This window comes from Electrophorus electricus, chromosome 14 (genome assembly GCF_041902795.1).
Source record: "Electrophorus electricus isolate QZ-2024a chromosome 14, ASM4190279v1, whole genome shotgun sequence".
NCBI lineage: Eukaryota > Metazoa > Chordata > Actinopteri > Gymnotiformes > Gymnotidae > Electrophorus > Electrophorus electricus.
In genome coordinates, this window is record NC_137510.1 from 4555001 (window position 1) to 4580000 (window position 25000).

General features: G+C 52.1%; 1 protein-coding gene across 5 annotated transcripts in view; it reads right to left on the reverse strand.

The window, feature by feature from the left end:
* Positions 1-25000, reverse strand: part of cdkal1 (CDK5 regulatory subunit associated protein 1-like 1) — a 205495-nt gene that overhangs the window by 87055 nt on the left and 93440 nt on the right. For all 5 annotated transcript variants that reach the window (XM_081695706.1, XM_035530938.2, XM_035530937.2 and 2 more), the window contains one exon: positions 5579-5745. In XM_081695706.1, coding sequence (XP_081551832.1) covers positions 5579-5745 — 167 coding nt within the window. The remainder of the gene's footprint in view (positions 1-5578; positions 5746-25000) is intronic.

A 25000-nucleotide genomic window follows, 5' to 3' on the forward strand; every position in this document is an offset into this window, starting at 1 on the left:
TGGCGTTCTGACCACATGACCAGCGTGCTGGCCACCTTCATCATGTTGAAGAAGAGGAGGCTGAAGGGTCTGCAGCGCTCCACTAACCTGCTCCCAGGACGCGCGCCAACGCTGGCTTGTTCTGACATCACTATTACTCAGTGACGAGGTCACATTGAACGCAATGATGAGCTTGGGCTCAGTAACGAGGTCTCACTGCGTGAAACGGTGAGGTTGGGCTCAGGTTCACGAATGCTCACGTCATGACCTTCTTGACCTTTTCAGGAAGCCGCAATAAGGGCATCGGGCGATGCTCCAATTATGCGACATATTAACGTGCACTGGCGCACCCTTGAGGCGACATGGGTAGAGTCCGCCCTGCACTGTTATGACCAAAACGTCATGCAAACCGCTGCAAACACATCTGGAACCTCCGACATCAAGCGTGCCACAGCAACAAAACATCGGTTAGATGACCCAAACACACACTGCTTCCTTCCGTGATGTGGAAGTTACAAAAGTTAGTCATGATAACGGTTAGCAGGCGATTTATTGTTCAGTCCTGCTTGCTCCTCCGCTCACTCGGGGCTTTCATGCCAGCGTCCAATTAGCAAACGGTCGAGATACAAACGCAGGAAGGAGTTCTCTGAAGAGCGGAGCATTTAATATTACACTCATCGTCCACGGGTAGAAAAAAGATCGACGAGATCTTTGATTTCTGACTAAAAACAAAAAAGCTGACTGGATTGGGGCGTGACAGAAAAGATGACCCTGACGTGTTAATTAGAAAACTCCTAATTATTCAGCTTGTCGCAGTGCTACCTGATTACCCATCGCAGCGATTCCTTTTCATATGAGTCTTATTTACTCTCGTTGCCATGGTCACCATCAAAGAGGAACAATAAGCGCCACAATCAACCAACCAACCAATCAACTACGCAACATGGCCATGGGGGAGGGGCATGGGTGGAGTTGGTCTCCTGTGGTTTAACGTGGTTTAACCCTTTAGGGGTCGTTTATCACAAGCAGCTGATGGCGAGTAAGCCAACAGCCCGATCTGCTAATGACGCCCCGTTTCCTGGCCGAGGACAGTCCCGCCTGTAGCTGGGCGGGGTGGGCAGGGCCACGGGAACGTGGTATTCCCGGGCGGAACCAAATGACCACACGCCACAATGCCCTTATCTTTAGGTTTGAGCAAGAACACCTATTCATCACGTACGCCGAGATCATGCTCGCTTCTGACCCAGGATCAGCCTGCTCACTCAGAGACACCCAGGGTACAAGACAAGTTTCAAATACACACTGACCCAGGAACAACCCGCTTGCTCCTCCAGAGACACCCGGAGAACAAGACAAAAATCAAAAAATACCGTGACACCAATCGGTCATTGTCTCAGTGTATCCGGACAATCTGATCTCCAAACCATGTGCAAGACAACGGAGGGAAGTGCAGAAAGAAGTCAAACGCATGACGAACCTGCCCTAAACGTCTCTGAGGCAGCTGGGATTTGAAGAACCGCAGAGGGCCGTCGCATGACGGCTGAGGCTCACGCTCTGATGATTTTCTCATCTTTTTCTCTTCAAGGGCAGGCAAACGTGGGCTCGGTGGGCGTCGGCTGTTTGCTTTGGACAACGCACGACCGGCTCCGGGCTGGCCCAGGCCCACAGGGAAGAGGGAAAAAATAAGGCCACAAAAAAGGGAGCAGAGGATGAAGACCGTAAACGCTCGAAAATAGACAAGCGGCCACACGTCTCCGCTGGAGAGACGTGCTCGCATCTGCTGACCCGCGCCGCTCCGCCGGCACTAAAGCAACCCTATACGCCAGATCCGGGTTTGAACGCAAGCTGGCCGTCACTTTTCCGGGGGGGGATTGTTATATCCCTACACCCGCGCGGTTTAAATTCGGGATCTGCCAAATTGCACACCTTTCTGTTAATCATAGCCCGTACACACACACACACACACACACACACACACACAGCTATGCTAATCACTGCCTCCAGGCCTCATTTCCAGTGTGCCTGGAGCAGACTAACACAGACCACAGTCTTCCTCAGACAAACTTATCTAAGGACGCTGTTCTTTCAGCAAGTAAGAAAATGTCCAGGAAATGCGTCCATATCTAACGGTTATGAGTCCGCACTCTCAAGACAGCTGCCACACAACTCAACTGGTGTGAAGCACGGCACAATTATCGGGCAATCCCCAGGCGGTGCTGAAGTTGAAATAACAAAAGACCCTTTCCTGGTGGTTTCCTGGCGGAAACCGTTCAAAGGGCCGGAGCTGTCTGCAGTGAGTTCCGTCCTGGCGTGCGGGTTTAGTGAACTTCGTATGTTGTGACCTGGTGTGAGCAGGATCAGGCAGGAGTGGGGTGAGGGGAGGCAACCCGAGGAGCACACGGATGGGACCACGTGACTGCTCCCAGGAAGAGGCGCGAGAGGAGGAGAGGAGGTGCTCACACAGCTCACCTCAGGGGATCAGGGAGGAGAGGTCTGACAGGTGGCTAAGACTCCTGGAGGGAGTGCACGCAAGCATGCACACGCACACACACACGGCCTAACACTCTCACACACACTCACATACACTTACAGCCTAACACACACACACTTACAGCCTCACACACACACACACACACACACACACTCATTCTCACATACACACACCCACACTCACTCTCACACACACCCACACTCACTCTCACACACACACACACACACACACACACACACACACACACACAGACACACACACAGTCTAGCACACATAGTCTAAAACACACACACATAAACACAGCAAAAGCTTCCATTTCCTCATCTGCAAAACTGAGTTTCCTGGGCGGGGGAGGGGTGAGCAAAACAAGCCGTAGGGCAACGTAACTTCCATTAGCACGTTAAAAGAACACATTAGCCAAAATGCTAATGTGAACGGGAGCTGGAAGAGGAGATTCAGCATCCCCGCACTTTTTAGCTTCTGACGAGCCTCGGCACTGCTAGGCTTCCGGGCCGCACTGTCCTGTTCACTCTAATCCGATATCAAAGTCCTGGTATTCGATGCTTGATTAGCCGTAGTTCAGCGGGATTTTCAGATAAGCGGGAGGCTGGAAGCGACGTGGGGACCCTGGCACACGGATGTCTCCCGGAGACGCGCTAGCAGACGAACCTGCCCCCAGAGAGGCGTTAACGTGAAAAGGCCCAGTACTGCTATTGGTGCGCTCAGAAAAGACACACAGGGAGAGATCCTTCCCCAGTGCCTGGGAGGAAGGTTACTGTTACCTGAAGTCTACACATCGGGGAGAAGGAGAGAGGGAGAGTGGGAGAGAGAGAGAGAGAGAGGCAGAAGGTATGGCCATCAGCAGGGTTGCTGGGTTTGTCCCAGGTGCTCTGAGGCGCTGGTGTGGCTGTGCTGCTCAGAACAGTGGGTGTTCCCCAGGAGAAAGAGGAACTGACCCCAGGACAGGCGTGGAACAAGACAGTGGATCCATTCTGGCCCTGTTCCCAGTTATCATGTGACAGATGAAAGATCAGTATTGCGTTTATATACACACACACACAAACAACCACACAGACTTCAACAAACACACAAACGCCCACAAGCACACACACAGCCACAAACCATACCCCCCCCCAAACACACACACACACACGCATCATGCCTCCATCCTAATCAAAGAGGCTCCACCTTTGAACCTCCACATGCTGAAGTGTGCTTCACCAGGAAGTACCCTACAGTGGAGTGTACACTCAGCAAGTCACGGAAATAAATTCCAGAAGACCAGGCACATCCTGAGCCCTCCCTTCACGGAAGCAGACTTGCTTTTGAAGGGTCGTAACGGGGCCAGATTCTGGGGCTGGACCAGAAGGAAGAACTCACCCCAGATCAGGAGTGGAACGAGATACTGGATCCGTTCTGGCTCAGGTACAAGGCAACACGTGATGAACACAAGACCAGCACTGAGAAGACTGTAATCTTCCATCAGGTTGATATGGGAACGCCACCCCACCTGTCGTTCCCAGAGCACGACTTTCCCGACGCTGATGGATGGAGAAGCGCTCACACACCACCCCGAGGGCCAATTTCACCAGCACTCAATGAGCAAAACATGACTGACCTGGAGAAAGCCAAAAGGGATTTTTTTTCAAGCCCACAGTGGGAATGATGAGTGGTAATGCCATTAACAACCATCATGGCGTTAGGCCTTCTGGTTTTTTAACAACAGCGTTATCACGAGAGCATCAGCCTACAGGCACGATCCTGAGGCCTGGGAGAACGTGGCACAGGGGTAACTCGGATTTGTTCGGAACCTGGGAATCGCATACAGCCTGGCAGATACGGAGAGTGAAGCCTCTTAACGGAACAGTCGGATCTGCGCCAAAGCCACAAGCTCTCCAAAGTTTAACGTGAAGGAATTTAAGAGGGTTTGATTATTTTCCACTCTGTGGTTGAGGTGTAGAGCCTCCTTCCCATTCCCTCCAGCGTGCGCACACACACACACACACACACACACACACACACACACACACACACACACCTTTTCTACGGCCTGTGTAATTAGCACGAGCGAGTGAGAGAGTCACAATCATCATTCCTCAGCCAAACACTTCTTGCAATTCCACTTAAATCCCTCCCCAGCCCGAAAATCCGCTCCTTCAGTGAATTCGGAATCACCTCGGAACCGGGGTGAGAGCATGAGAGAGAGGGAGAGAAAATTCATGAAAGAGAGAGAAACAAATCAGAGAACAGCATGAAGAAGAGAGATCCTCAGCTCCCCCCACGCACGCACACACACCCACCCCCACGCACGCACACACACCCCCTCACACACCCCCACGCACGCACACACACCCGCGCACACACCAGTCTGCTCTGCCACCTGCCCCCAGCCGGCCCACTCCGGAGCGCTCCACCCGTTTCCGCCTGTCATGACAAATCACGTCCCGTGCTGGCCGTCGGGAAGGCAGTGCTCGCGTGTGACAACGTAATCACGGTCCATTAAGAAGAATGCAAAGACCCTGCATCGTTAACAACTTAACTGCTGAGAGAGACAGAATAGAGACCGGGAGACGCGTCAAATTAGCGCGACAGAGAAGAGAAGAGAGAGAGAGAGAGAGAGAGAGCGAGCCCCGGCTACATTTCTAATTAGCATTTAATTGTTATTTCCTTTCATTTAAGGGGGGAAAAAAAAAAACCTTCGTCAGTTTTTTAATTCAGACGTAGCGGAGCATAAAGTTAACCTATACGTTTGGGGCCGTAATTACAACCTCAATTAACCCCGCGCGGATGAAAGAGCTTTCCCTCGCATTTCTCCGCCTGTCTGGAGAACTCCGACTGTCCCACACACCCGGGGGATTGCACGCCAGCGCAAGTGTGAGAGTGTGTGTGTTTACCTAGCACGGCACTGCGTTTAGGCTGCACACGCTGCATGTGTACGGCAAGACAGGTTTGCAGGTTTGGATGGGAGTGACGTGGACATAAAGGAGACCTATGAGCCGTAAGGCGAGACTTAGGGATCCGAAAAGCGGGAGAAGAATCTCATTAATGGCTCCAAGCCGAAGCATCCGGGGACAGCAGAGAGAAGGCGCACGATGGGGGTGGACTCACCTCCAGGTGCTCGAGGATGTAAGGCGGGTTGGTCATGCCCACACGCAGCATGCACCCCTCGGGTACCTCGCGCACCAGTGCCCACAGCAGACTGGGCAGGGTGACGCCGATGTCCCGGCCATACGCGCCAGTATCCTCGCTGGTGAGCCAGATCTCACATACGCCCTCTGCCAGAGCACGCGAACACACACAGACACACACACAGAGAGAGACAGCAAAGTTAAACAGCTATTTTAAAGTCATCAGGGAGAGGAAGCGTGAGATGTACGTGTGCACATGCGTGTGTGTGTGTGTGTGTGTGTGTGTGTGTGTGTGTGTGTGTGTGTGTGTGTGTGTGTGTATGGGTGAAGGGTGAACGTCTGGGCAGTGTGAACTATAAACCGAATATCTGACTACTCAGCAGTTAGAGTTTATAAAGTAACGTATGACTACTATCATCTCTTCCTAAACATGGCGCTACTTTGTTGTTGGGGAGAGGCCACACTTTCATTAAGAGCCCCTTTCAGTCGAGGGTCTCTGACAGAGTTACCCCATCTGCTGACGAATGAGTCTCGCATGCTATTTTAAGCCCTCGATAGCAGCGTTAATAGGGGGGCTCTCGCAGAGTAGCACCAGTCACCTGGAAAATGACCGTCCCCTCTATCACATCACGCAGACATGATGCACGCACACACACCAAGTTGATGGATCAGAGGATCATTAGCCATGCCAAAACTGTCACAGCACTGGACCGAAGAGGACCGTGTGGGGCCGTGTGCGTGTGTGTGTGCGTGCGAGTGAGTGAGTGTGTGATGCAAGAAAGTCCATCAGACTGAGCCCATTAACATTAGTCCAGATGAGGGGTTTCTGTCTGCATTATTAATCTGCAGATGGTATGGGAGGTGGAGCTCGGGTGTGTTTGGGGGGTGGGGTGGGGGGGTGGGTGGAGTGGGAGCAGAGTGTAACGCAGTGTGACAGAACCCCCGGACCACAGATCCACTGGAACTCACACGGCCAGTCAGATCCACTGGCTGGTTCGGACACTAGCAGGCTTTGTGAAAGAATGAAGTGTTTCTAACTGTGGCACGTGTGAAAGTAGTGGGGTATGAGTGGAGAAGGGGAAGACCCCAGCAAACACACCCACCCACACCCTCATCACAAACCCACACGCACACACACACACGAACGGCAGGCGCATAGGCTGGTACAGGCACAGAAAGACAGAGAGAGAAACAGAATACTTAAACAGCATGTTGTGTGTGAGTGAGTGTGTGTGTGAACATGCACAAACACAGCACCTTGTTTGCCCCAGTGTGTGATTCCAGCTTATTTCAGCTGAACAGGTTCATATGGTTCCAGTTCCCATCCGATCTGGGACAGGACGTAATGAGTGTGTGCACATTCCAACCCTGAGCCTCGCACTGGCACAGGAATACAGACAGCCATGCCGATATTAATACACACACGCGTACACACTCCCACCAAGCATCAATTAGTTATTAAGGAAACATCAATTCCGCTCACAGCGTTTTGCTGTCAATTATTTACCAAACCATCTCCTGCGGGGTGAAACTCCTCGACGGGAAACGAGCGACATACGAAACAGAGGCCGGATCGTCCGGCCAGAGGGGCGACCCCGCGAGGGTTCCACTGCGTGGGGCGCTGCGTTTCGGAGTGCATCTTCGGAGGAAGGGCTAGGCCGAACGTGAACCTGACACTGACCGGGGGCTGCGTGACCTCCCGGAGGGGGGTCGGGGGTCATAGGCAGTGCCGTAACCGGACAGGCAAAGCCTTCAAGTAAGCTTGCGTGCTGCCCCGTGTTTTTCCATTGTTGGAGCACCGGTAAAAACCGTCCATGTTGTTCCGCCCAGCCAGTGTGTTCATTTCCACCTCTGGTGTGCTGGTGGCATATGTAAACGGGTGGGTATTCCTTTTTCCAGAGAGAGGGAGAGAGAGAGGGAGGGAGAGAGGGATGGAGGAAGTCAAAAATGGAAAAAGGCTCAGTGTGGAAAAAGTGTCTCTTTGGTTGGTATGGAAGGGTGGGGAGGTGCAGACCCCCACAGTGAGACCCCAGAGAGTGAATGTGTGTCTGTGTGTGTGTGTGTGTGTGTGTGTGTGTGTGTAGGAAACAGCTGTTCCCATACTCCCTTTCCTGGCAAGGGCAATCGTGCTGTAACACACACATGCAAACATCTCTGCTTTTCTCACACACACACACACACACACACACAACCCCTACACCTATACCTAGGGTCAGTGGGTTTGTACAGGGCACACTTTCTTGTCTGTGTGTGTTTGACACTGCACGCTACATCATGGTTGGATGCCACTAAGGTACACTGCAGAGCTGTGCAGCTCACACACACACACACACACACACACACACACACACACACACACACACACACACACACACACACACACACAGCTCAGGTGAAGCCTTTGGTATGAAGACCATGTCAGAGACAATCAGCTTCCACACCACCAGTAGTAACGCAGTATGGGGGGAGGAAGAGAGACAGAGACAGTTAGAGAGACAGTGTGAGAGAGAGAGAGAGAGACAGTGAGAGAGAGAGAGAGAGAGAGAGAGAGAGAGAGAGAGAGAGAGAGAGAGAGAGAGACTACTGAGATTATAAACGAATGATACGTTGCTGATTGGTTCTTCAAAAGCTCCCAAGGCTCGGTCTTTCGAACCCCAGCAGGTACATGACTCATTGCGTGATGGTTTGAGAAAGAGAGAGAGTGTGTGTGTGTGTGTGTGTGAGTGTGTGTGTGTGTGTGTGTGAAGAGGGGGTACAGAGGGGAGAGGATGGGGCGGGGCTTCCACAATATGCAAATCAACTCCCTAAGAAACGGAACGGCACCCCCCCAATCCAGCCCACCGTACCCCGACCAATCGGGACCAACTTCCCGCATCCTGACCACTCTAAGGATTACCAAACGAGCACTCTGCAATCCACGGCACAATTTACCCAATCAGCAAAAGTGACTAACGTGAAGCGCATCGAGGGCTCGGCACAGTGTTTCAGTGCACTGCACGGAACACCAGCGGCACAACACTCTGCGAAGACGGCGAGCGTGAGAGACAGAGAGAGACCGCGAGAGAGACAGTGCCTGTGACGCTGGTGTGTCAATGCTGGGGGAAAAGCAGAGAGACAGCAGCGAACCTAATGGCAACCAAACCACATCTCATTCGATTATTTATAGAGACAGCAGGAACTGCCTTTTAACTCTCTCTCTCTCTCTCACACACACACACACACACACACACACACACACACACACACACACACACTCATTGCACATATTCTTTCCTTAGCCTGGATGACAAACACTCAGCGTCTCCTGCTCGGTCGCTGCTGGCCGCGCGCCCCACACGCAAGCAACACCGCCAACGGTTTAGAAGCCGCAGCTTCCCATGCAAGCACGTAAACCGAGAACATGCGCACAAAGGGGCCTCGCAGGTTTAGCGCTGGAACAGTACGTCTGTGACGGACGGTGACAGACTGGCCCCGCCCCTCACCCGCGACCCGGCCGGCGCCCCTCGACCCCTGCCCCGCGGTGTAAGACTTCCTCTTTCTGAGCGGTCTGTACAACGAGGCTTCTTCTTTCTGTAAAAGCCGCGGCAGCGAGATCAACTGAGATGTACTACACGGCCACCTTGATGGCGCAGAGATGAACGCAGCCGTTGGAGCCAGGGGCCACTACTCATCACGGCAAGCGGGCGAGAGATGTTGCAGCTGGTGGTGAAATCTGAGCAGGGATGCCAACACGTCTGGGCTGTGGGCACCACCACACCACACACTGACTGGGAGTATCACACCACTTCGCTCCTCTGTGAAGCGGCACCCGGACGGACAGACCCCCCCCCCCCACACACACACACACACACACACACGGCTCGCTCGATGCCCAAAGCTGATTTAACAGCAACGAAGAAGAAATAGAAGGTGGAACTGCACAAGGAAAGCTGTGTGTGTGAACACCAGGGGCAGTTGTGAATGCGTTTGAGGCCTGGTATTACCCTGGGCGCCATGATATTTGTGTCAGCAGGCATTTTTGCGGCTATTGTTGTCATGGCGATATCACTTAAACATGCCATTCCTCAAGGCCTCAAACACACATACACACACACACACACACACACACACACACACACACACACACACACACACACACACACACACCCAGTGCTTGTGCGGTAACACTCCACTGTTCTAATTACCTAAAGGTATTTAAGTAATTATGGGTTATTATTTTAGCTATCAGTGATGTCGAGCCACAGTGACTCGCCAACTGCTAAGGAATCAGTGAATCTTTGCATGAAAGTCTTACAGCCGAGCAGCAGAGAAGCCCACACGGAACTGTGCGCGGTGTGCCGCAGGGCTACACACTTGGGCCCCTGCTTTCACCGGTCCTGGTCACAAACCAAAGCAATGAAAAAGCCAACAGGACTTTAAACACTGCAAAGGCCTCCTAAGACCTTTTTTTTGGGGGGGGTTATTTTGCTGTTCTGCTTGTTAGATTTTACTTCCTTTGTTTGTTTTTGCGCATAATAGAACGGATTCGGGTCTGAAACGTGACCTTTTACCTGGCCGACACCGACCTATTCACGGGGTGGAGGAGCTGGAGGAACACACGGCGCCGCCGCCGCCGCCACGCGGACCGCTGCGCCGCTCCTCCCAACGTCTGCTAGTGAAGGAAGCCAGCTGAGCGCCGAGAGTTCCCCCACGCCATCTCCCTCCCTCCCTCCCTCTCTCCGAGCGACAGAGTGCACGTCAGACTTGTAAAGGCCACTACGGCGTCTAAGAGCACCCAACCATCGGCTAACAAAGAGCAGAAGGGACAGAGCAGCTGCAAACTGCTGTCCGGAGCGAACCAGGCGACGGGCCTGCTCCAAAGACCCGTCAGCCCTGACCGGCACGCCCAAGGACAACTGCAGAAAAAGCGATCTCTTTTTTGTTATCATACACATTTCAGTTTTAGTGTCCCACTGTGAGTTCGCACGTTCGGCGAGGACTGAACAAGCCACGCGCGGGGTGAAGTTTCTCTTTTTCAGGAAGAATAAGAAAAAGATGCGCTCTGTATCTGGAAGGGAAAAAAAACCAAATCAAAACAAAGCCTACGTTAGCAAAAGAAGGAACATAAATAACAGGAAGAAAAAGGACATGAAGGAGATGTGAAAGCAAAGCAACACAGGTGTCAGTATGAGGTAAGGCCTTAGTCAGAGGTGTGATCCAGACACGGGCGCAGAAGACGGAGGCCTCCGCCCGCATCGCGTGGCACCGAGGGTCGCTTTCATTTACTCTGCGCGGGGGAGCGCATTACAGGAGCACGCAGGGGGAGGGGCTTGGCGGCAGCAAAAGGCAAAAGGAAAACTGGCCTTGGCTAAAACCGCCGGGGAGAAAAAAAAACCCCAAAAAGCCCACGCCACGTGCCGCGGTGAAAGCACACGGCCACCCGCCAGGGCTTTATGGAAAAGGTCGCCGCCGACTCCGAGTCTCGGCAGACCTCAGTCGGGACGCGTTTTTGTTCAGACACGCGCCGGACTTTCAGACCCTCCGGCGGTCTCCCCGCTTCGCTTCTACATAGCAACGGAAAAGGCGTGGAGTGTCGGGCGGGACGGGCCTGCAGTCGCAGCGCAAGCTCCCGCGGTGGAGGGTGGGGGTCGAGTGGGGGGGGGCGTACAACTTCTCTCTCAAAGCCATGAGCCACAGAAGGCCCTCTCTGCATTTCAGGGGCATAATGGGATTTCACACGGGCTTTGAGAGAGAGAGAGAGAGAGAGAGAGAGAGAGAGAGAGAGAGAGAGGGAGAGATTTGCTAACTACTGAAGTGTTCCTCTGCTCCTGTCTGGGCTGTCTGGTGTCCTTTTTCTCCTCCAGGGTCCCTGGTCTCTGCATTCAGCTCCGTCCACCAACGCGAACAGCCTCCTTTTCTGCAAGCCGAGCAGCGAAAGCAAGACGCGGGCCGAGAGCCGCAGCAGCTGCCAAGCGGCGCCTTGGACAATAGAGCCCATTAGAAGGGCTGGAGTGCAGGGGAGCCGCCTCCCCCCAGAGCCCTGCACCTCCTGCCCAGCTCACGGAGGGAGAAGAGAGGCCCAGTGGAAAGGCTGCCAACATTGAAGATGCTGCCTGAAGTAGAAAGGCAGGCAGTACTGCTCAGACTCACTCACTCACTCACTCACTCACTCACTCACTCACTCACTCACTCACTCACTCACTCACTCACTCACTCACTCACTCACTCACTCACTCACTCACTCACTCACTCACTCACTCACTCACTCACTCACTCACTCACTCACTCACTCACTCACTCACTCACTCCAGTTAAGTGACGAAAGACTCTGACGTGCCACCGGAGGAAAAAGAAGAAAACAGAAGACATTGTCTCTTTCCAGCTCTCATCGCAGGAACAGAGGAATGCGTGGTAGGTGCATCCTGTAGGAGGCTGCCGCCTACATCAGCGCTACGCTTTCCCACGCACGGACATGGACATCACTTAGGGGAAGACGGCAAAAGTCAATAATCCTTTCATTAAAAAGACATTAAGTTAGACTGCTAAGACTCCCCATCAGTCATTTACCCACGACATTCCCGACGACAGCCTGATCATTACGGCCATCTCCTCCTTCAGAACATCTCAGCCCAGGAACCAATCAGATGAGCTCTAGAGGGGATAGTTTTGACTTTTTTATGCCCTGGGCATAACAGTGATGAGTAAAATTCATCCATAATTATTCCGGTTTGAGTTTCACTCACACCACCCCACCCAGAGAAAGAGAGAGAGAGAGAGAGAGAGAGAGAGAGAGAGAGAGAGAGAGAGAGAGAGAGAGAGAGACAGAGAGAGACAGAGACAGAGAGAGAGAGAGAGACACAGAGACACACACAGAGAGAGAGAGAGAGAGAGAGACACAGAGACACACACAGAGAGAGACAGAGACAGACAGAGAGACACACAGAGAGAGAAACAGACAAAGAGACAGAGAGAAAGAGAGAGAGAGAGAAAGAGACAGACAGAGAGAGACAGACAGAGAGAAAGAAAGAGAGACAGACAGAGAGAGAGAGAGACAGAGAGAGACAGACAGAGAGAAAGAAAAAGAGAGAGAGAGAGAGAGAGAGAGAGAAGGGTAGACGGGAGGCAGGGAGGAGGAGGAGCCTGCTGAGGTGGGTGTGACAGGGCTAATGAGTAAAGAATGGGTTAGTATGTGGGACAGGCAGTAAGATCCACGCCCATGTAGGTGTATGGATGCGTCATTCCGATTCGAGTAAGAATACGTCAGCTCCCTCCCTGTCCGGTGTAAGGGGTCGGGGTTACTGGGTGAACGGCAGGGTGCCTGTTGTCTTCTCCCCTCTCCCGTGGAATGATCTGTTCTAACACCTCGTAACGGAAGCTGTGAGATCGGCACAGGGGGCTCCAGGGCCCGCCGAGCAGTTTCCCAGGCGCTTTGCCGAATGCTGGCGGAGGGTAATTGGGGCGTTTGCTTCAGCTCCCTGTGACTAATGGGAAGGAGCCCTGATTGGGGTTTCACGCAGATTTAATTAGCCGCCGCCTACTAGATGCGTGTCGTTAGCTCCGGAAAAAGATCGGCATGGGTGCGACGGGCGGGACACTGAGGAGGAGGAGAGTTCGTCAGAGACGTGACACCATACCTGAGACAGCAAAAAATAAATAAATAAATCTAATCAATAAACACACACACACACACACACACACACACACACACCAGTGAGAAAATCACCCACCTGGCTTGCTATGATGTCGAAACCGCCACATGCTTTAACTGGAACAGACTGTCCGTTTTTTTTGCAGTGAATGGCGTGCTTCGGAATTCCGCACGCAAGAAGTTCGGGGAAACACTCCCACCGGAACAAAGCCCATTGATGTAAACGCATGTAATCTTATGTTTGGATGTTACACATGTTGTATCTAACATTTGTTGGAGCATGGAAAGAATTCTTTTAGGAGAAGAAAAAACTATAATCTAATCCGATCTAATCCGATCTAATCTAATCTAATCTAATCAAGAGAGAGAATCCTCTTCTGTCTCATTGTTGTCATTACTGTCGCTATTCTCAAAGCTATAGCCAGTGGTGTGTACTACCTGTACGACGTGCCAAAACACATGCCAGGACACAGTGCCTTGTGCCAGGCCCAGTGCAATCTGCTAGTAACTTGGCAGCGACTCTGTTATTTTAGCTCCGTGTTCCAGCGCACTGCTATTTTAGCGCCGTACTCCAGTGCACTGGAACTTAAATAGCAACTATGAGGATGAAGTGAGCATTGTCAGTTTTAATGAGGGTACTTACATATGCCGGGTGAAGCACATATAGGAATCGCAGCCCTTTCCACAGGGTTCACCCATTAAATGTTCAAATATACGCTGGGAGAACCATGTCGGAATTACTGAGGAATTTTTTAAATGAGTGTGTTCGCTTAACAGTTCTGCCTTGATTCTATAATCGACTAATTCATTGCACTGCTAAACGAGATTAAGATGACATTAGGAGGTCATGGATAACACAGTTACAGGACAACCGTGCCCCGAAGTTCCTCCGTGCTGAAGTCCCAGGCTCCGCCGCTCACCCACTCCCTGATCAGCGTGAAGCCCAGACAGAGAGCCTTGGGCTGGGGACAGAAAAGAACGGGTGGCCCCGAAAAGAGTTCTGGACGTGCCTTCCACTGCGCTGACGGGGAGGCGAGATTACGCACAGAAATGAGTTACGGTCAAAACACCCGTCGGGGGTCATTAACGCGGCGCATCCGGCCACTCGCAGACGAGAGTCGCTCCCCGGAGCCCCGCCCACTCATCCCTGCCCGCCTCCGCGCTGGCTTTCGAAGGCAGTGACCTAATTTAGTCGAGCCGGATCGTCTGTCTTACTGCCTCCGTGTGCTTTTACTCATGTTTGTAATCCCCTGTCCCTCCGAGCGCATTTTTCATACATCTGGAGTGTTAAATCGTTACAGCGCGAGCGTCAAGCCCCCCGCCCCTCGCCAACCGGGCCGACCGTAGGCAGAACACGGAGGGACCCCGACGACAGCCGCGAGTTAACACGCACGAACGCTAAGGTAGTGGGGTCGACAAAAATAAAATCGGATCACTGACACACGTCAGTAGGTTGTTCACAATAGCTTGTTTTTTCAAAGATGATGCACTTTAAGTAGCAGGTGCAGAGAGAGAGTGGGGAAAAGTCACGGTGCGCTATTTTAGTCTCTGGGATAAATATTGTTATTTAGCAAAAGAATCTAATAAAAATTCTATGTGGATAAACTATTTACAAAGAAAGCAAGAGTATGTTTAAATGAATGCGATTGGAATATGGAGCATATTAAAATGAAAACACACCAGGGAAGCTCTGAGATCACCTGGTCAGCCCGTGTGGTCCTGACCGACAGTTGGACAACCGCAGGAAACTTCCCGAGACAGCAGGCAAAGGAGAAAACACCGGATTTGTTAAGAGGACTAAACTCTACACCGCACCCTTCCGCAATATCAGTCTTACAAAAGCCAGTGCTGTGACACGTGTGTCCTGCTCGTTACCACGATGTGGACTGTAACTGTCCTCAGCCCGCAGGTTTCCTTCAGGGGGGGGGCAGAGCCACGTCCCGTCGGTCCAGACCGGACTGTTCGGATAGGGGATCGATCCGCGAGCGGCAGGCTGTGATGGGACGCTGTCACTTTCCCGGCTCCTCGCGGGAGGCTCCGCTTGGAGCGGCGCCGTCACGGAAACGCCGGGAGGCTGCGCGGGGAAGTCTGGCCCTGCTGCTCTGTCGCCGTGGCGACCGTCGCTAAAGGAGCCGGTACAGCCAAACACCCCCATCCCCCCACCCGCAGACGTCTGCTCCGCCCACCTCCACCTCCCTGCGTTCCACAAATATTGCGTGGTGGTGTAGGTGCCGGTTAAACAGGACGAATAGCCTGTGAAATTGAAGTTGGCAAATGGATTACCGGCAGAAGGGAGCTCAGACGCTGGCCGGGGGGGTTGGTTAGCTTAACAGCCCGGGACTCTGTCACTCAGCACCATGTTAATGGCTGTTTCACAGCACCAGGGGACCACCAGCAAATTACTTCCCTATTCACACCCCCTTAAAAATAAAACCAGGATCCGAGTCTTTCTGCTATTTCCTACTCCTGACCTGCGAGAATAATTATAATTACACCGTGCTGCAATATTTAAACATAACGAGTAGCGCAGCGCTTTCCTTACGCAAGGCGCCAGACACGGGCGGGGTGAGGGTCCAGCGTGTCCACAGGGGAATAAAAGCCCTGAGCTCTTAGCAACCAGGGCTTCAGCGCCCCACGGGAGTGCCACACCCAACAGGAGGGCGGGGCGTGAGCGGGCCCCCCCCTCCCATCTTCATGTAGCGACGGATTCGCAAGTCCAGGAGCATCAGTGTCGGGAGATGGAGGAAAAGAGAGAGAGAGAGAGAGAGAGAGAGAGAGGGATGGGGAGAGGGAGAAAGAGGGAGAACTAGAGCGGTAGAGAGAGGGAGAACTAGAGCGGTAGAGAGAGGGAGAACTAGAGCGGTAGAGAGAGGGGGAGAACTAGAGCGGTAGAGAGAGGGAGAACTAGAGCGGTAGAGAGAGGGAGAACTAGAGAGGCAGAACTAGAGAGGCAGAGAGAGGGAGAACTAGAGCGGTAGAGAGAGGGAGAACTAGAGAGGCAGAGAGAGGGAGAACTAGAGCGGTAGAGAGAGGGAGAACTAGAGCGGTAGAGAGAGGGAGAACTAGAGAGGCAGAACTAGAGAGGCAGAGAGAGGGAGAACTAGAGCGGTAGAGAGAGGGAGAACTAGAGAGGCAGAGAGAGGGAGAACTAGAGCGGTAGAGAGAGGGAGAACTAGAGAGGCAGAGAGAGGGAGAACTAGAGAGGCAGAGAGAGGGAGAACTAGAGAGGCAGAGAGAGGGAGAACTAGAGAGGCAGAGAGAGGGAGAACTAGAGCGGTAGAGAGAGGGAGAACTAGAGAGGCAGAGAGAGGGAGAACTAGAGCGGTAGAGAGAGGGAGAACTAGAGAGGCAGAGAGAGGGAGAACTAGAGCGGTAGAGAGAGGGAGAACTAGAGAGGCAGAGAGAGGGAGAAGTTGATTCTGCTGCAGACATTTCAGGCCACGTTAGCGGCGATGGCATCTGCTGCCGGGGGGCCAAGCACCTCAGCGCAACCACGCCGGCCCGTCAGGCTGCAGCGAGGTGAGACAGCTCGCACTGCAGGAGAGATGTCGGAACGCCAGGCAGCGCGTGCTCCCCTCTTCCCGCCACACACGTGGTCCGTTATTCCGCCGGATGCCGAGCTCCACGGTGCCACGGGAGGAACTCGTAACGCCACGTCATTAAACAGTCGATCTTCATTAAGTGTACCGTCACGGGAGACACCAGCATCAACACACCCGGTTAAAGCAGGACTATAAACCTGCCTGGTGATTCATAGTGTGTTCCACGCTGACAGGGAAAGGAAAATGAGCCAATCACACCCTTTCACACCCACCCTTACACTTTAAACCTCAGACTGCTCCATAACTCTCTTTTCTTAGCAGGGATGCGGAGCGTCCGATCAGAATCTGATACGGTTGCTTATCTATCCATTTTATTCGTTTCCTTTTTTAAGTTTGCATTACAAATCCATATTTTGGCTTTATTTGGATGAAGAAAGACAACCGTAAGGGCTTCTGTTGCGTCTTCCTGTGACAAGCGTCATGAGACGTTACGTCACACACACAGCTTGTGCTGAGACCAGACGGGAACAGTTTAAGTGAACGCGCACAAATCAACATGGACCGCGGAGGAGCTACAAACACAGTGCCCTGGAGGGGGACTTCCCTAATTACAACGTCTACCTCAGTAACATACATACTTGCCTCCTGTTTGCAACAGATTGACTCCTCCCCCTCCTTTCACCCTGCTGGTGAACAGATTGACTCCTCCCCCTCCATTCACCCTGCTGGTGAACAGATTGACTCCTCCCCCTCCTTTCACCCTGCTGGTGAACAGATTGACTCCTCCCCCTCCTTTCACCCTGCTGGTGAACAGATTGACTCCTCCCCTTCCTTTCACCCTGCTGGTGAACAGATTGACTCCTCCCCCTCCTTTCACCCTGCTGGTGAACAGATTGACTCCTCCCCCTCCTTTCACCCTGCTGGTGAACAGATTGACTCCTCCCCCTCCTTTCACCCTGCTGGTGAACAGATTGACTCCTCCCCCTCCATTCACCATGCTGGTGAACAGATTACTTCTAGCCAGAAAACAATGGCTGAGCTCGGACGCAGCTCGGCCCCACGTAACGACGCCTGCGTCATGGCGGCGAGTTTTGCTACCTTTGAATCCTTTGCCCTGCTTTTAGTGGGCGCGCACTGCTAGGTGGTTTTGCACGGTCTCGTTTCCTTCCCAGAGCTGTGCGCAGAAGTGTGTGTGTGGGAGTGCGTGTGCATGCAGGGTGTCACTTTATACTGACGTGGGTCGAGTGGGACGATCAGGCCTGGAGATGAGCCAAAATGACATAAAAAAAAAAAAAGGCACCGCAAATTAAATTTCTTGTCGACAAAGCCCACACCTTCTGCTTGCCCTGCGCACCACTCTGATCCACGTATTGATGGAGCACTCTTCCTCCACCCACCCACCACACACCTCTCCAACCTTCCATGCCGCTGCCATGACGACGAGTACCGAAGGACCGAGGCGCCTGCCCCTCCAGGCAGAAATACCGGCGGCTGACTCGACCGGCCCGGGTCAAGCCCGACTGGTTGCCACGGTGATGAGCTGAAGGGACCCTGCGCGAGGGTCGGCGTCACGGCTGTCGCGTGAAAACGACAGCGGACGAACGGATCGGAAAATCCAGGTATTCTCCTTACAGACTCCCAGCCAAAGTGTGTGTGTGTGTGTGTGTGTGTGTGTGCACGTGTGCATGTGAGTGTGTGCTTGCGTGGGGGGGGGGGGGGGGGGCACTCTCTTTACTCTTTTTTTTTTTAAAAAGCCAGCACAAATTTGACACTTACTGCATATTATCCATCACGCAAGCCAACAATACAACATCTGAAGCACCTGGAAATCTCAGAAGGGAACAGAATTTTTGAGCGGTCTTCTGTGTCCTACCACTGGGAAAACCACCAGCTTCTAGAAGCCTGCTCTCCTCACAGCTCATCGGATTTGAAGTGGGCTGAAATATTAGCCCACTTTCTACTCTTTGACCATACTTATCAATAAGGAAAAGTCGCTCGTTCGTGCAGCTCTCTGCGATGGGGACGTAGTCTGTGGAACAGGACACGTCACCCTGGGGAGGACAAGCTTGGCCTCAATGTCCGAGACACTGTTGATGTGTTAAAACGTGTACGATGGCTAGCCAGCTGTTTCACACTGAGCACTGTAGATCACATCAGATTAACAGGAATTACGATAATCTCATCGCCTAGCGTGGTCACAAAAATCCCACATTACAAGAAAGTGGAATCGATAGCCTCCACGAAGCCATTAGCTAACCTTAGTAAAATAATAACTGCAGTTTGCCAATTTGAGAAGACGATGAGGAGACAACTGCATATCACCAGAAACCACCTCACTCACCATTTACTAGCTTGCATGCTCCACACTGAAACGTGACCGAGTCAGTCAATCAGAACACACACTCTCTCATATGGTTTATTTTGCTATGAAAATAGAACGACGGCAAACACAGCTGTTACTGCAGCTACAAACTCATCCGCCCGCCAGTGCACCCCTTCACACGGCCGGAGAATTTTAATGCTTCATACAACGGCGCACGCGCAGGACCTCACAGCAACGGGCCCACTGCTGCTTGCACCCATGTGGGCCCACCTCAGCTCCGCCCACCTTCGAGGAGCAAAGTCCTAAATCGTGGACAACATAGGGCAGGGAGCCCAAGGGTTATTTCTGCTATTTCTGCCCCTCTCTCTCTCGTGTTGCTGCTTGGAACACAATAAATCAATACATATTACATACATCTAAACAATTAATGGCTACAACCCATGTATAAAATAAGCACGCAGGTATCAGCGAACTTTGCTGGCAAGTAAGCCTCTCACAAGAACGCATCTCACGTGAATGCCACATGTGAACAGTGAAACATGTGAAATGTTCACAGCCCAGCAGGTAAAAACAGAAGCTACCGCATTCACTGTTAAAGGCTCACACTCAATCATCCCGTACATTAGAAGCAGACAGTCTCGAGAAATATGATGGTTGCATGAAAAACACAGACACAGGCAGATGACGAGCAACCGACCGAACGATGGGTAGACTGACCAATAAGAGTACAGATAGAGTTGGGGTTGGGGAATCTATCCAGAACTCGTGTGAAGGGCCATCACTGGGGAGCTCCACCCCTCCAAGTCCGTCCTCTCGTGTGAAGCCCTGCCCCTCCCTGTCCATTCTCTCATGTGAAGCCCCACCCCTCCAGGTCCGCACTCTCGTGTTCTCCGTTCCTACTCCCATGGGCGTGGCAAGGCAACCCGAGTCACCCCCACTTCTGTGTGTGTGGGTTTATAGTATAGTATTGCAACTACACCAGGGTTTCTGTTGTGTTCGAAGATTTCACTCTCCTGGAATTGATCTGTTCATTCCCAGTTGTTAATCTGTTAATTCCACTCAATTCTCTCCCAAGGACAAGCCAGTGCTTCACTTCAGGAGAGAGACTGGAGTCCATACTGAGACAGTCCCGTGTCAGGAGAGCGACTGGAGTCAGACCTGAGACAGCCATGTCTCAGGAGAGTGATTGGAGTCAGAAGTGAGACAGACCCATGTGTCAGGAGAGCCTGGAGACAGAACTGAGACAGTTGTGCATGTCAGAAGAGTAACTGGAGTCAGAACGGACACAGTCATGTCTCAAGAGAGCGACTGGAGACAGAACAGACAATCATGTCTCAGGAGAGCGACTGGAGACAGAACAGACACAGTCATGTCTCAGGAGAGCGACTGGAGACAGAACAGACACAGTCATGTCTCAGGAGAGCGACTGGAGACAGAACAGAGTCATGTCTCAGGAGAGCGACTGGAGACAGAACAGACACAGTCATGTCTCAGGAGAGCGACTGGAGACAGAACAGACACAGTCATGTCTCAGGAGAGCGACTGGAGACAGAACAGACACAGTCATGTCTCAGGAGAGCGACTGGAGACAGAATGGAGACTGCTCACGGTGAATGTGGCCCTTCGATTATGACACGTCCACGTCGTCCTCGTATCTCTGGCAGGGTGACGGAGAAACACAGCAAACCACCAAAGAGGAAGCGCATGTGAGACGCTGGTGACCACATCTAGAAACTTCCACCACCTTCTAACTGTCACGCTCACCTGCTGCGGCTGCAGGAGCAGATGGGTGACTGCCAACTGCGTCACCACCTCCTGCCTGCAATCTGCATGTGCTCAGGGAACACCAAGCCATGTTCCTCCACTGCTGCAACCCTGCTTTGCTAAATCCAGAGTCCTCCAGCCACTCCCAGATCAACCCACAATGCCCTTCATCAGCGTGAGCTACTGGAGCCCAAACCATCCCCACACTCGAATACACTCGACCCCGGTTCATCATTAACATTCTAAATGACTTGTGGAGTCTAAGCATCGAAAAGGCTGCGATTCCTACGGGACTCACCCCTGAACATTCGATGTTCTGCACTTTTAACCTCGGAGTCATTTAAGCTCCAGGGGAAGAGATTCACCGTTTAGCATCAGTAACCGCAGCGGCTGACCCAAGTCACTGACATGGTGCGTCGGTCATGATTCACGATTCCTTAGCCCAGTCTCCTGAGCCACAGGAGAGAGGACAGGGTCTAAGCTCCGCTCTGATGCTGTCTAGCCAATGAGCAGTATTCTAGCCCTTTCTGCATAATGCATGTTATATACATGAATGCACATGGTTGCCCCAAAATGGTGTGCAACATACGGTTTTCCTCCTCATACACACAAACATGCATACACGTTCTCGCACACACACACACACACACACACACACACACACACACACACACACACACACACACACACACACACACACACAATCCCATGTTCACTTTAAAAGCTTTAAATCTGGTCTAAGATCATTCGGATGTACTAATACATTTCCTTCAAACATGCAAAAGCAGGTTTTGTGGTCTACTGTGCACATGTGCGTCAGGCTGTGCTCCAGCTCACAGCTTGCACACACACACACACACACACACACACACACACACACACACACACACACACACACACACACACACACGCGCGCGCGCGCGCGCGCACGCGCAGAGGAGTCCGTGCATGGAGAAATGACCCCGACCTCCCCAAACATTTGACATCATTGTCTCACAGATGTCACTCTCTCAGGTCTACTGCACGGGTTGTGCAAGGGTTAAAGCAAGAATTGGCTGAGAAGTGTGTGTGTGTGTGTGTGTGTGTGTGTGTGTGTGTGCGTGCGTGCGCACGCACCATACGAGGGGTGAGGCTCCTGTAGGGTCCCAGAAGATATAAACACTCAACACCAGAAGATTAAAGCAGCTGCCATGTTCACGGAACAGGCACAGCGTCTTTGCGGACCCCTTCACACACCCACCCACCCTCGCCCCCTCTCCACCTCTCTCTCCATCACCCTCCTGTCTGCATCCTAACCTTCTTCCCTCCATCCTCTGATGCCAAAGTGCTACTGGACTTGATCCATCTCCCTCTTCCTCTCGCTACTGGCATAACTAGGGCGCATTTGTGCTGCCAAAGCTTTGGTTAGAGAACAATTGTTCACCAGTGATCCAACATTTTCTCTCCTTCACCCTCTCTCCATTCTTCTCTTTCTCCATCACCCTGTCCATCACCCTCTCTCCCTCCTCTGAGTGTGTGTGTGTGTTCAGTAAGTGTTAATGGCATGACCACATTCAGTTTTGCCACAGCAGTATTGCAGTAAAACAAGTATAGTTTTAAAAGTATAATAATGATCATCATCATCATCATCATCTTTCCCTCATCCCTCTCTCCGCCTCTCCAACTCTCTCATCTCTCTGTGGCATTGACTCGTCCCCGCTCTTCCTCTCTCGTTTCATGCGATGGGGAAGTGAGCAGCAGTGAGAATCAGACACATGGGTGTGAATCCTCAAGGCCTGGTAGATTTATGAACCGGTGATCACGGCAAGGGTGTAGGGGTCGCCGAGGTGTGTGTGTGTGTGTGTGTGTGTGTCTGTGTATGTGTGTGTGAGAGAGAGAGAGAGAGAGAGAGAGAGAGAGAGAGAGAGAGAGAGAGAGATGATACTGCAACAACTTTTCCCATGCCTGTTTCTCATTAACCCATGGCCAGATGAATGAAGCTCTATGTATTTTTGTGTGCGCGCGCGCCTCTCGACTCGTTCCCCGTCTCACACTTCAAAGCGGCCGTGTGTTTTCACTCTCAAGCACTGCGGCGTCTACATCTCATTAACTATGGATCTCATTAGCATGCTTTTGCACGAGGCGTGTGCACACGCTCAGCTCGCGCCTCTCCCTCCACGACTAACCCACCCGTTGCCATGTCTACCACTGTCACGCCTGCAAAATGACACGATAACCCCCCCCCCACGTTTTAACAATTCACTGTAAAATGACAGAAATAAAAAAGGAAGGCTTCAAAATAGGCCACGGAGGACATAAAGCACCGCGCTGCTGTGCTCGCGCTCTTAACGAGCCGATCTGCTAACGAGCTCTTGTAGAATGCTAATAAAGCAAATGGCTGCCAGAACCCGCCCACCTCCACAGCACAAGGCGGGCTTCCGGCTCCAGACCCCGCCCACCTCCATGCCAAAGGACAAGCTCCAGACCTCCAGACTCCTTCACAGTGGTAGTTGGGTAAGAACAGGTCGGGGTGTAGGGCCTAGGGAGGAAATGTTAGTGGTAGTTGGGTAAGAACAGGTCGGGGTGTAGGGCCTAGGGAGGAAATGTTAGTGGTAGTTGGGTAAGAACAGGTCAGGGTGTAGGGCCTAGGGAGGAAATGTTAGTGGTAGTTGGGTAAGAACAGGTCAGGGTGTAGGGCCTAGGGAGGAAATGTTAGTGGTAGTTGGGTAAGAACAGGTCGGGGTGTAGGGCCTAGGGAGGAAATGTTAGTGGTAGTTGGGTAAGAACAGGTCGGGGTGTAGGGCCTAGGGAGGAAATGTTAGTGGTAGTTGGGTAAGAACAGGTCGGGGTGTAGGGCCTAGGGAGGAAATGTTAGTGGTAGTTGGGTAAGAACAGGTCGGGGTATGCCTAGGGCATATAGAGGAAGTAGGGTGTAGGGCATATGAGGTAGAGAAGACAGGAAAGAAAACAGATGTCCCCAATTCACCTGAGCGAGGTGCAGTATGTGTGTGTGTGTGTGTGTGTGTGTGTGTGTGTTTGTGTGACTGTTACTGTATCAGGACAAACAAGTCAGCTGTACTTCATTGCCTATTCAAATGACAACAGGTGGTAAATAGGAAACAGAGAGAATGAGACAGTGAAAGGATAAGGAGAGAAAGAGGAGAGGGAGATGGAGAGAGAGAGAAAAGGAGGGAGACAGAGAGAGAGAGAGAGAGATAAGATGCTGTGTGATGGAGGTGGAGCTCTACTGGAGCAAGAACACACAGCCCAGATAACAGCAGCCCAGCTCAGCCACTGCCTCTCAGATAACACCCAGCAACACCTGCCCTTGTGTGTGTGTGTGTGTGTGTGTGTGTGTGTGTGTGTGTGTGTGTGTGTGGAGGGGGGGCTAACTGTCCCTGTGTTCATTCCCTAGTGTTTTCCAAAGCTTACAGGAAAAACTCAGATCAATAATTTGAACACTACACTCTGTGTGTGTGTGTGTGTGTGTGTGTGTGTGTGTGTGTGTGTGTATCATCTGTCTGTCTCTGACATACCTGTCTATCTCCCCTCTTCACACAGCAACACATGGGTCTGCAGAGTCTCTTGTGGGCATGCCAAACAGCACACACACACACACACACACACCCCACCGTCAAAACACAGACCCCCACCAACCCACGCATGCATGGACACCACATGCCACACACACACACAACACCAGCAACCCAAATGTAAACAAACACTTGATAAGTAAACAAGCAAGCAGGATTTCCCAGCAGCCTAAAATACACCCCCTCACCCCCACCTCCTTCTCTCTCACACACACACACACACACACACACACACACACGTCATTTAAAAACAACTAAGGTGCTGCTAATACGTTTTTGCTGACACTAATTGAACAGTGTATTTATACTGATTGCACAGCAGGTACGTTGGCATCGACAGGCCAGGAAACGGTTTGAGCTCATTCTCAGAGTCACCAGAACATGAGCAGAACCAGCACCGCTAGTCCATACGCTCGAGATGAGAGGGAAAGAGGAGGGATAGCAGACAGGGAAATGTGTATTCCTTCACATCATGGATGTGTCTTCTTTTAGTTGTCCAAACTAAGATGGTTGGACAGATCCTCTCGGCGTCAACGCTTACACGTGTGCACACACGTGTGCCTGTGTGTGTGTG